At 37.7% G+C, this 12,099-nt stretch overlaps 2 protein-coding genes across 2 annotated transcripts; one reads left to right on the forward strand and one right to left on the reverse strand.

Moving 5' to 3' along the window:
• Positions 1–1,805: 1,805 nt before the first annotated feature.
• LOC135481402 (radial spoke head 1 homolog) lies at positions 1,806–6,662 on the forward strand. The gene is made up of 7 exons (XM_064761229.1): positions 1,806–1,959; positions 2,146–2,270; positions 2,624–2,718; positions 2,971–3,197; positions 3,728–3,799; positions 5,005–5,245; positions 6,356–6,662. The coding sequence occupies exons 1-7, from the start codon at positions 1,906–1,908 to the stop codon at positions 6,490–6,492; spliced, it is 951 nt and encodes a 316-aa protein (XP_064617299.1). The 5' UTR covers positions 1,806–1,905; the 3' UTR covers positions 6,493–6,662.
• A 1,095-nt stretch (positions 6,663–7,757) lies between these two features.
• LOC135481403 (uncharacterized) lies at positions 7,758–10,262 on the reverse strand. The gene is made up of 3 exons (XM_064761230.1): positions 10,027–10,262; positions 9,457–9,557; positions 7,758–8,932 (listed from the first exon to the last, which is right to left on the reverse strand). The coding sequence occupies exons 1-3, from the start codon at positions 10,232–10,234 to the stop codon at positions 8,765–8,767; spliced, it is 477 nt and encodes a 158-aa protein (XP_064617300.1). The 5' UTR covers positions 10,235–10,262; the 3' UTR covers positions 7,758–8,764.
• Between the last annotated feature and the right edge of the window lie 1,837 nt (positions 10,263–12,099).

Consider the following 12,099-nt stretch of genomic DNA (forward strand, 5'->3'; position numbering starts at 1 on the left):
AGATTTACGTTGATCTGTAAAGATGATTTTACACAAAATTAATCACATATCTGTAAGATCTACAAATCAGTTCAGTTGGATTTTTTGAGCACAATGAACAGACAACGTCTCACAGACAAAAGAGAATTAGAGCTCTAGAAAAGAAGATCTAGACTCTGTCATACATTTTGGCATGATTGATACATGTAGCATCCCCATCCCTTCCAACAAAACAAATAAGATGAGATGACTGTCACAGTAGCTATGTGAACACCACGATGACTAGTTTTAAAACCTGTAGCCCTGAAGGCATGAAATGTGCAGTCACACAGGAACTGAAACAGCAACGGCACAAACCTACCGGGTTCCGGGCCACGATCACGATCACCAAGCTATCTTAGACTTATGTAAAAATTTCAAGGTCAAGGTCAAGATAGTGCTTGACAATATAAATTCCTTGCATATTATTGTAAAACAAATTTCAGCTGAAATAACGGAAATGAACATATCGGTACTAATTTTAATGATTGAAATTTTGCCTTAAGTCTAAGATCGCTTCGTGATCCGGGCCAGGGCTACATGATGAAAACATGATGATCAGAGTATTACCTTATATTACCACATTGCACAAACCCAAAATCCAAAATCAGAATTGTGGAGTGAAAATGTACTGTGTACGCTTAGAAGTTTCTTCCGCAAAATATCGCCTTGTGAAATTGCGTAATGATATAGGCCTATCATGCTCTACATGGCCCGTGTCTTGAAAATGTAAGAACATATGGGTGAAGATGACAAAAGACACAAACCATAAATTTCATTTTGCAAATTAAGTCTTCGGACAAAAGTGTCTTACCATTTTTTGAACAGTGCATATTGTTTTTATTCTTTCGAAATGGTCTCCCATTTCTTTAACTTATAGACATGAACAAGCCACTTGTCACCAACACAATAATCTATTACTTAGCCCAGGCTGTGTTTGATGCTTATAGAGAATATTTAAGATTCAATAAAGGGTTTTTTTGACTCACCAAACATACTTCGTTTTTTCCATTTAATTATGTACCGTGTCAGGATGTTGGTGTTGCAGGGAACATGCGAAGTACATCATATATATGAAACTGGTCATAGTGGGAAAAAAACAGTCTAGGTCTAAGGAGTTTTTCTAAAAGCTTTTCATTACAATAGCTAGGAAGATTATAGACATAATTAGGAAGCCCTGTCATAGTTTATCCATAGCATTACATACGTAAAATTCTGTCTGATAAACACATTTTTATAAAAGGGTGGTTGTCCGAGTAGGCCTACTGTTGGTTGAGGAGTATTTGAATACGCTACATTCATGGCTGCTCAACCTAACAAGGGTGGTAGTCGTTGAGATCATTCGGTTTACATACCGGTAACATATACTTTATACTCTCATGCATCTGCATCTTACCTGTAATTTACCCATACAGAATGCCCTGATAGCCTATCATAAAAAAATTCTGATAATACATGTATATACAAATGTCATATTAACAGGCATATAGGCCTATAACTTACTCTTCTTTACGATGCATGTGAAACACACAAAAAACTCAAGAATTTGTAAATAAAGTAATTAATATTTATTACTTATTTGCATTCCTTACTTTATTTTGATAGCTGATGCAAGAACTTTAACATGAAGTTAGTCCAGACTAGATTATCAAATGATGTTGGAACAAGGGAGGTAACAAGGGTCTAGGTACTGGGCTATAGAATGGATTACTGCTTATTTACCCTTACTGAATATAGATGGCGCTCCAACGGTTGCACGGCAACAGCTGTTTGTGGGTCCGGTGTAGCAGTCGACGATTTCAGACAGGTTCCAATCGAGCCAATATAAAAAGTGCGTTGGAGTTGGTCTTTCATTTGTTGTGAGAGTGATAAATTAAAACCTTCAAGATGTCAGACATTGGGTCAGAAGAAATGGAAGAGGAACAGGGGCCTTACTTGGGCGTGAGTTAATTTGTTTTATTGCTTGCTTACCGACAAGAAATCTGAAAATTGGAACACTTCGCAGCTTTTGTTTGTGTTTGTGCGTTGCGCTCGATCTTTAACATGTGATGATACATCTGAGTACCCCAGTGCAAAACTGAAGCCTGATTTTGTATAAAACGTGGTCTGTATTGTTGGTTATTGCAGGAATACGAGGGGGAAAGAAACGACCGAGATGAACGTCATGGGAGAGGCAAGGCTACTCTACCAAATGGAGACACATACGATGGTTTATACGAATTTGGCAAGAGAAATGGGCAGGGAATCTACAGGTAAATACACAAACTGGTCCTTGAGATCATCATGTCACGCTGTCATTCTGCAGAACTATAGCCTACATTTTAGATGGGAAGGTCAAATTGTCTGCAACTTGTGGTTATGGTAGTTATATAAATGGGTGCCAGAAGCTCAGCTTGACATTTAGCTTTTATTGGTTTACCAATGGAGTTAACTGTTGAGTAAATAGCTGAAGTATATGTGTTGCATTTAAAGATTGATTCTGGAAAATAAACTCATTCTGATGAAATTTATTAAATTCTAACAGTTTCAAAGAAATTTGTCACAAGTAACAAGTCATTGTCATCTGTGTGAACTATGAGTAAGTGGTTATATTTTTTATTTTCAGATTTAAAAATGGCGCCAGATATTTTGGCGAGTATACAAAAAATAAAAAGCATGGACAAGGCACTTTTATATATCCAGATGGTTCAAAATATGAAGGTGAGGATAGCATTTTGTAACAACTTAGTACTGTATATGTGCTCCTCTGCATTGTATTTTTTGTTCTTTACATACCAAGTGGCTGTTTAGATGTTCATAAACAATCAGATCATTGCAAAGTATGATATAAAGTACAACCATACATTTTAACAGTATAACTACTCTCCCACTTAGATATATACACTGGCACATGTACTGAAGTAGTGCACAGTAACACAGTATTATTTGTGGTGCTCCTTTCTTTTGTGACAGGTGGATGGGTGGATGACCAAAGATCTGGATTTGGTAAATATTCTTACGTAAATGGAGACACATATGAAGGTGAATGGCAGAACCATGTGCGACATGGCCAGGGAATTTATACATATACTGAAACTGGCACAAAATATGAAGGCAGATGGGATAATGGCAAGCGAGACGGCCACGGAGAGCTAATCCATGCAAACCACAAATATGTTGGGATCTTCAGTGGAGACAGGGTAAGTGTGTTACCCAGGGCAGAAAACAAATATCCAATGTACATGCAATGTTACAGAGATGGGATTTGTACTAGGAAATGTCTTTAGTGCCATTCATTTCATTGTTTGTCAGATTTCTTGCCCAACAGTGTGTATGGTAAAAGATCTAACATGAATACCTAGCAAATGAATGCTATGGAATATTATCTTCTTTTTGGTACTGGGGCTTACATTTTTCCGGTAGGATGTCATCCTAACGTCCAACTAAACTTCAAACCACCTAACATCCATAGAACTCTCAGTTTCGAGCAAAATTAAATATACAAATTAGTAATGGGCAAAATTTTAAATTTTAATCCTAATTATCGCCGTCCCTGTGTCAAAGGCAATTCTGTAATTTTAACCATAAGAAAACCAACATGAATCTTGTAATCTCAGTGAAGTAGTCTAAATGCAACTTTGACCAGTTAAATAAATGAACAAATTTTCTAATATGCATTTGCTTCAGATAAATTTGTTTTTCATTTGCACATGTCTTGCATTTGTTGTAGCCTGAAGGGAAAGGAAAATATGTGTTTGATATTGGTTGTGAACAGCATGGTGAATACATCTCAGTTGAACAGGTAAGCGTCTATATATGCTGCTAGAGAGTTGAACTTAACCTAATGGTCCAGCTTTGTGAAGTGATATCCCAGTCTGGTTTAAAGAACCATAACTAAGATTATGACATTTGTTCACATCCTCAGACGTAAAATCCAATTTGGAACTTTTGTGCAATCACAGTGCACTGTGCAGTGATTGTTGAGATTCAGGGGCTGATTTCATGACGCATACTTAGTGCTAAATAGCACTTAGTTAAAGGCACTTTATGTTTCTACAACATACGTCGTCATTGTATTTAAGGGCAAACTTATCTAAGTGAGTTTCATGAAACCGGCCCCTGAACTAATATCTTTGTAATGGTGAAGTTCAGTGTCAAGTTGTTCAGAGCTGTTGCACGATAGAGCCATGCCTAAATGTATTGGCAATATGAGCTGCTCAAAAACTGATTCTAGCAAGGTTCTGATTATGGTTAGCACCTCATAATAGCCCCAAATAATGTTGAGGTAAGGTTCAACCGAAAGCAAACAAACAAGGGTTAGGTACATAGGTATAACTGTACAGTGTATTTCTCTGACATGTTTAAACATTGTGTATTCAAATGTCATAGCATTCAAGTCATTGAACTGACCTTCAATTTGGCGCAACCTCCCCCCCCCCCCCTCCTCTACACACACACACACACATGCAAAAAGTGCATTTTTTCACATAAAATACTGCATTCTAAATTTCTATTTTCCTCAGTAAGATATCACCCACCTTAAAAACAAACCTCAGAAGACTTTCTAAGATCAATAGAACTCTCAGAAAAAGTCAAAATTACTAAGTTTAATAGTGGGACTGGTTTCATGAAATGTACATGAAAAGTCTTATGTAGCCCTTAGTTAAGTGCACTTTATATCTCTACAATATACGTTGTAATGGTAGTTATGGGATACCTAAATGTGCTTCATGAAACCGGTCCATGGATGAAATTTGAAGTAAAATACAGTAGTTCCCTTTTTATTATCTGGGTTCTGTTTCACAAAGTGCATCTAGCATACTTGGTGACCAGTACTTGTAGGTATTATATAGCCATGGTAATTATGTGCTTGTAGCACTACTTGAACTTTGTGAAACAGCCACCTCAAGAATTCCATCATAACAGGCTGATCAATTTTCCCTGATACATGTAACTATCAGACTAAGAGTGATATCCTCATATCATCACATCATCTGTGTTTTCTAGCCACAAGACGACAAAGGAGATGATGAAGAGTCTCAGCCTATTGTCATTGCTAAGTGGAAGGCTGGCCATGTGACTGGTCTTCACTTGCAGACAGAGGATGAGGTAGCCGAGGTCACGGTAAAGGAGGCTGACTCTGAGAGTGCCGCTGATGCCGGAGAGACGATTGCAGCAGAGGAAGGTGATAATAAGGCAGAGGCAGAGAATGAAGAAACGACTCAGCAGAAGCCAGAGGCTACAGAAGGTAACTAGCACTGACTACATGATAATGATGAGAAAAAAACCCTTTCAATTAAGCCTTACTCTGGCTTGATAAGGAGCTCCATAAAGTTTAGGAGTGAGCCAGTTGTGAAATGAACATTACTCATTGATATAGCACGTGCGCTTCTTCTAAAACACACAAAGCCGAGTTCAGTCTTCAAATCTACTTGCATGTATATATTACACTTCTTGGTTAAAATTATGTTCATTAGACTCGTAACAATAAAGACGTGTACCTGTACTGTTGGTTGCTGTAATCCACTTTCAGTTGACCAGCAATAGCTCTCGTAACTCACATAAGTTCATTGCTGCAGATACTTGTTAACAGAAATGTTTCAACTATCATACCTTTTTCATTTCCCGTTTCTGCGGTGATTTCAAATCAGAGGACCAAAACTGGTAAAAACCATAAAACACTGATAACGTTATTTTATGTGGTGTCCAAATCCTGTTGTATTGTGTTTTGATCTCCCTTTGCATAGCAGTGTAACAGTGCATGACTGCTTTGAATACTGATATGTTCTTTAATAAATGGGTGTTAGGATATCTAATTTATTTTGAGAATCTTAAATTCATTCCGTTATTCAAACTTGGTGTTGGTGTACCCTGCATGACAAAGGTGGTGGTAGAAATGTTGTCTTGTGTTTTTCAATGTCCTTACTCTTAGAAATATGTTTGGTATGCTAAAGAAAATTTTAGTAATGCCAGTGGAGTATTTGCAACTTAGTGAAAATGCTTTTTTGTGGCATGCATATCTGCAGTTTTTTCAGTGTTTAAGGTTACTATCAGATTATGAAATTGTGTATCAAAGGAACTTTAGAACTTCATGGAATTCTACAAATTGGGCAACCTCTATCAAGACATTGAGCAAATAGCCGGGATATTTAGAATGCCTAAATTATTAAAATAACAATTCACATTATGCATTGGGATGGTCAAATTTATGGTGGAAACAACGTTGAGAGTAAACCAGTGTTGTTCCCCGGACAAACATTCCGTTTTAAGAATACATGTGCATTCATACATTTGTGCACCCAAATTTAATGAATGTAAACTTCTGAACCCACAATTAAGCAAGCCATTTGCTTTACAGAACCTGCCCAAGGCACAGATCAGAATGATGAAGCTCAGGAAGGGGAGACAACTGAGGATAAACCAGAGGAGACTGATCAGGCAGCTGACCCTGCTACAGGAGAGGCTGCTGAGGAGGCAGAACAACCTGCAGAATAGACACAACTCTCACCATTGTCACAGGCCAACAATTATCTATGAGGAAACGAACAGTTTTGGATTTACAATAAACAGTCATCTTTGTTCCAGCATCCTCAACATTCATTTCTGTGATAGAAAGTCATTTTAAACATCAACAGCTGTAAATATATTTACAATAAATCCACTTGTAATAAGTGTTTTAAATTAACCGCTTTGTTTTGTTCCACTTTTGTAGCGTTACATCTCTTATAAGAGAGTGATAGGTTTGTTGTTTGTGGCACCTTCCTGACAATAAATGGTCAAAGATATCATCCCTATATTTGCTCATGTGAAACAAACTTGTCTGGAGAACGCTGGGCTGCCTCCACTTGAGTGAAAGATTAGGGACATTTCGCTGAAAAAAATTCAGAATTTTTGAGTTGGTTCAGCTAAATACAAAAAATGATTTATTTATTCATTTGGCGTTTTACACCGTACTCAAGAAAATTTCACTTATACGACAGCGGCCAACATTATGGTGGGAGGAAACCAGGCACAGCTCAGGGGAAACCTTCTCACGTACGGCCGGAGAGGAAACCAGCATGAGCTGGTCTTGAACTACAAAAATTAGTAACAGTTCACTAAACCTACACTAGGTTTAGTTTCATGGGCCTATATTTTCCCAAAGGAGATTTATAAGGGGAAATCCGTCACTGGTCTAAACTGTCTACCTGACGAGATAACATCCAAAGGAAGCAGCACAAAATTCCCAGAATGCAACATTTGCTCACGTATCGCATCTGTAAACAGTATGATAGACTGAAAGTGAATTATAAGTGTAGTGAACAAAATACAATCTGGCTTTCCTTTTGATAATGTATTATAAAGTATTTGTGGTTCCCAATGACCTATACAGCGGAACTGAAGTAACATGGTAGACCACATAATTACAACAAGTTCGCTGAAAGTCTCCCGTCATCTAGACAAGCGGAGGTAAATAACTCAAGAAAGCCAGGTTATCTGAATACAGCGACTTGAGTGAGTTGAATGTCAAAGGGAAACCCTGCATAAAACTGAACATTCAAAGTCAGATACACGTCAGCAGAGCTCAACTTTATGTTGACGACATCTAAAGCAACAGCACAATTTTTTGGACAATGGCGGTGCGTCCAAATACCATTTCTGCAGCCAAACTACAGTGAGCCTCCTACTGACACAAACTAATTCTCCCAATGCAAACTAGTACATGACAATTTTAGGAATTACACACTCTTAAGTACAAGGACAAACCACATGTAACACACTTTAATTTCATAGGCAGAAGTTCTTTTTTTATTAAAAAAAAGAAGTTTAATAAATTATGTACAAGGTGAAGAAGGCAAGTCTTTCACACAGCATCAATAAAATTAATATTACTGTGTAACTGTAATGGTGCACCAGGCATTTATTATGTACCTTACACAACTTACCATCTATGTTTGTTTACTGATTTAATTGGTCTTTTGCGCCGTAGTCAAGGATATTTCACCTATACAATGGTGACAAGAGTTACGGTGGGCAAAAATTTTTTGCAGGTTGCTGGCAGACCTTCACAAGTATGACCAGAAAAGAAGGCAGCATGAGCTGGACTTGTCCTCACGGCGATCACATTGATGAAAGGCTCCTGCGTCAATGTGCTGTGCTAGCATGCTAACCACTGGGCCATGAAGGGACCTGCCATCTACATGTATGACAAATGAAGTGTGTGTACAAGTATCTACCATCAGAATTTGATCTCCCCTGAGTTTTACAAGACAAGCATGATAGTTATTCCTGCTCAATTCTTGTCAGTATTAAAATGTAAATGTTGCCACTAAATTCTGCTACACAACAATATGTATTACTTAACCTTTTGAACAAATCAAGCTGGCGTAATTAGCCAAGCTGTAGCTTATCTTTCTCACATCACTAGTGCTTACATAAGAAGTATTTGTATTTGTCAATAATCTACATAATTTTAGAGGAAACCAATAGATCAACACCAGAAAATACATCGGAATGTTGTATAAGCACCTAGAATAATAAGTGTCAGCAGGTCGACTAACACACTTTCAAATGAATCAGTTTATGACTTCAGCATTGGTTACAATGTCTCTGTGGTCATCCACCAGACGGTGCGAGGGCAATATGTTACTGTTCATGATGGTTATATGTATAATGCTGCATGAATATTATAACGTCTGCAATAAACACAGCATTTCAGACATGTCCACTTCAATATAGCACTGATCACACATTCAATCTGATTGTACTTTTTCACATTCAGTCTTGTTTATTTTGTAGGCTTCAGTTGCAGTATTCGCTCTACCTCTTCTTTAGTCAGCTTTCCTGATCTATGACTTTCTGCCAGCTTTTCTGCGTAACAAGCATCAAAGAGGTTTCTTGCTGTTAACTTGGACTGTGTTACTTCAGGCACTCTGTAGGAGACATATGGCTTCAGCTGGAAGGAAATTTTTCAAATGAGCATGCAGCTAGGCAGTAATTGTATCAATGTTGCTTAATCTTCAAAAAAGAAAGAACAATCGTTTTCAGGTCAACAAAATCATGTGTAATGATGAACAGGCTCTGTGACCCAGAGCTGCATGAGGTTGGGGAAAGACGCCATGGCTCTTGGATGTAACTGGTGCAGCTTTTTTAAGTGGATCAAAGTGGATTTGATTTGGACCAGTGCAATAATAACTCTTAAAGAGCCATTGGCCATTTTGGCATCTAACCATGGAACTGTAGTGCTAATTGTCGTGTTTAAACTTGCATGGCTTCATCAATATTAATAACACATATAATACCCAGTAGATATGAATTACACATGGTAAGTCTATTTTTTGCCTCAAGTTGATTGCAATCTACTGGTCTACAATACATGTTTTCTGTAACACCTTTTCATAATCAAACTTCCATACTGTAATATACTCAACTCATTAAAGTATTTAATCTTGCGAAAAAGACTATATGTATATCACTCACCTCAAAATCTGTCAAATCGGGAACAATAAACTCTGGCACCATCTCTGGTACAACCCTGAACTGGAGTGATCTTTTATCTGTATACCCAGGCCTATGAGCATCTGCAAAGCATCACATAAAATCATGAACACCACATCGTAATGTTTTCTAAATATTATGTCACAACAATATATACAGGTATTTATGACAAACAGATGATCTGTATCTAGCAATACTCAAGGTTGGAAAATCAACCCCAAGGCTAACACAATTCTAGGGATAGCCTTACAACAGCTGTTGAGGGATGGCACTGAAGCACTTGTAGTGCTCCATCAAACTTATGCTCTGACACTTCCTGCATGTATTCTTAGTAAAACCCACATATTGTTTGGTTGTTGGCCTACCTTGTTAGAAAGAAACGCAAAAATAAACAACAAACTCTGCCTCTACGTTTCCTCCATCGTACGTAGACTCTAAAAAAATTCTGCCCATTTCTGTAGGAATACACACACAAATCCACACTGTTTTCAATAATGCTGACAACGCTGAAGAAAGGCTAACTAGTGTGTGATGTCATGGTAATGATCTTACTATGCACTGACAGACGCAAGGCTAACTCCTGCGATCCTCCTTTCACGCGAGCTGACAAATGACGGCCAGTCACAGGAAACCGTTTGTCAAACGGAACGCGAGATTTCCTTCCATACTGACAAAGACTTGTGCTAAACTGATTGATACACACGAAAGTGTTCCTTCGTTGAACAGATTTCAGAACATTCAACGAAATTCGCGAGTACATTTTCCGCTTTCACACTGGTGTTGTTGTACAGATGTGGACTCTGTACCGGAGAAGTAGTGGAAGGGGGATAACTCGAAACAAGTTCAAAGTTTTTTATTTTCTGCTTGACCACGAATGTGGAGTGTGAGGGACATGCTGCTGGACAGAGAAAACGAACATATAACCTAAAACATATGTGCAACTTACAAAAAGAGAAAAGTCACACAAGATTAACTAAATTTGGAAATCACAAGTTTACAAAAACGATATTGATAGCCTCACTAAGGTGAAGCAAGAGAATGGATCCTGGTAGGCCTAAAGGCGTATGATTTCTGCCACTACAAATGGGTCATTTCAATTCTTTAACACCACGTTTATGAACAACTAATTTATTGAAAGTACGCACGATAGCAAACCACGAACCTTTTTATATATATTATAATTATCAGCACCTTAGTCTAAAATTTCAACTCTTCCAAATTTATTGTGCTAAAATAAACAACAGACTAGAAAAAAATCCTTCATTTCTTGATCAAACATTAAGTACATACATGAATGATTTTTTTACTTATTTATAACTGTGTATGACTAAATTGACAATTTTGGCAAGGTCAAAGCCAAATTCTCTTTGGTTTATTCAAATGATAAGAATGTTTTGTCAATTAGTAAGGCTGTCTTACTGCGAATTAGGTTCACTTGTGAAAACATTTTGCCAATGATGCTCATCTATGTCTGCCATATAAAAGTTTGGTCCTAACTTACACTCAGACGTCATTGTTAAATTCGGAATCCCGACTCTTAACCTCGAAGCACTGACTTTCGATCCTTTCATTCACTTTTACGGTTCCATATTCTATAGTATCCGTGTCGCTGAGCCCCTGCACCCTAGCCTAATGAACTGGGGTATCATAAATATTTTTAATATATTTCACCATGTCACATTTACAGCTCTATTTTACAGCTGTTTATTATGCATTTCCTTATGCAGGTGCTCAGATCACCCAATCGCACATATTTATCAAAGATTTAATTGAATTTGTATGTACGTCAAAAGTAAAGTTAAGTAAGCATGTCAGTACATAAAAGTCGCAACGGGCCTGACGCAAGGCCTGGAAAAGTTCAGTTGAAATGTACAGACTTCGCGATGGGCTTTATGGGATATTTGTTGGTACCGGGGTATAATGATGTGAGGGTATTTTTGCAGCCCCAAATGCATTTTGAAAAAAAATCTATGCATGTATAAATATTATGTGTAAGCTTAAACCTATAAAACGGCTATTCTGATATTATACCAGAAGTAGTTTACGGTCAAAAAATAACCATTACGGAGCCATTGATCAGAAGATGACGTATCTCCAAACCCTACCCAGCAAATGAAGTGTTTTTTTCTTTCTTTTTTTTCGCTTTAGTATAGAAGTAATGCAGTTATAGAACAACAGATTGTGCCTCGGGCATATAGACTTCGCTAGCGGTACATGTATTCTATAGCATTAATCTGGGATTAAGATTTATTTATTTATTTATTTGATTGGTGTTTTACGCCGTACTCAAGAATATTTCACCTATACAACGGCGGCCTTCATTATGGTGGAAGGAAACCGGACAAGAGTCCGGTGGAAACCCACGACCATCCACAGGCTGCTGGAATAACTTCTCGCGTATGAGATTAAGATAATCCCAGCATTAATCCACGTCGGTGGAGCTCTTCATACATCGTCCATATACATGTATAGACTTTCACGGGACATTTGAATGTGGTTAACAGTGTTGTCCAAGGGTGCTTCTACAAATTCCGCACACCTTTTTTCAGATTGTCAGTGTGTCCCTCCGAATCAAGATGCTAGGTGCATGAAGCATTGTGGATCATACACAGATCTGTAATACAT

Source organism: Liolophura sinensis, unplaced genomic scaffold (assembly GCF_032854445.1).
Source record: "Liolophura sinensis isolate JHLJ2023 unplaced genomic scaffold, CUHK_Ljap_v2 scaffold_39, whole genome shotgun sequence".
NCBI classification, from domain to species: Eukaryota; Metazoa; Mollusca; class Polyplacophora; order Chitonida; family Chitonidae; genus Liolophura; species Liolophura sinensis.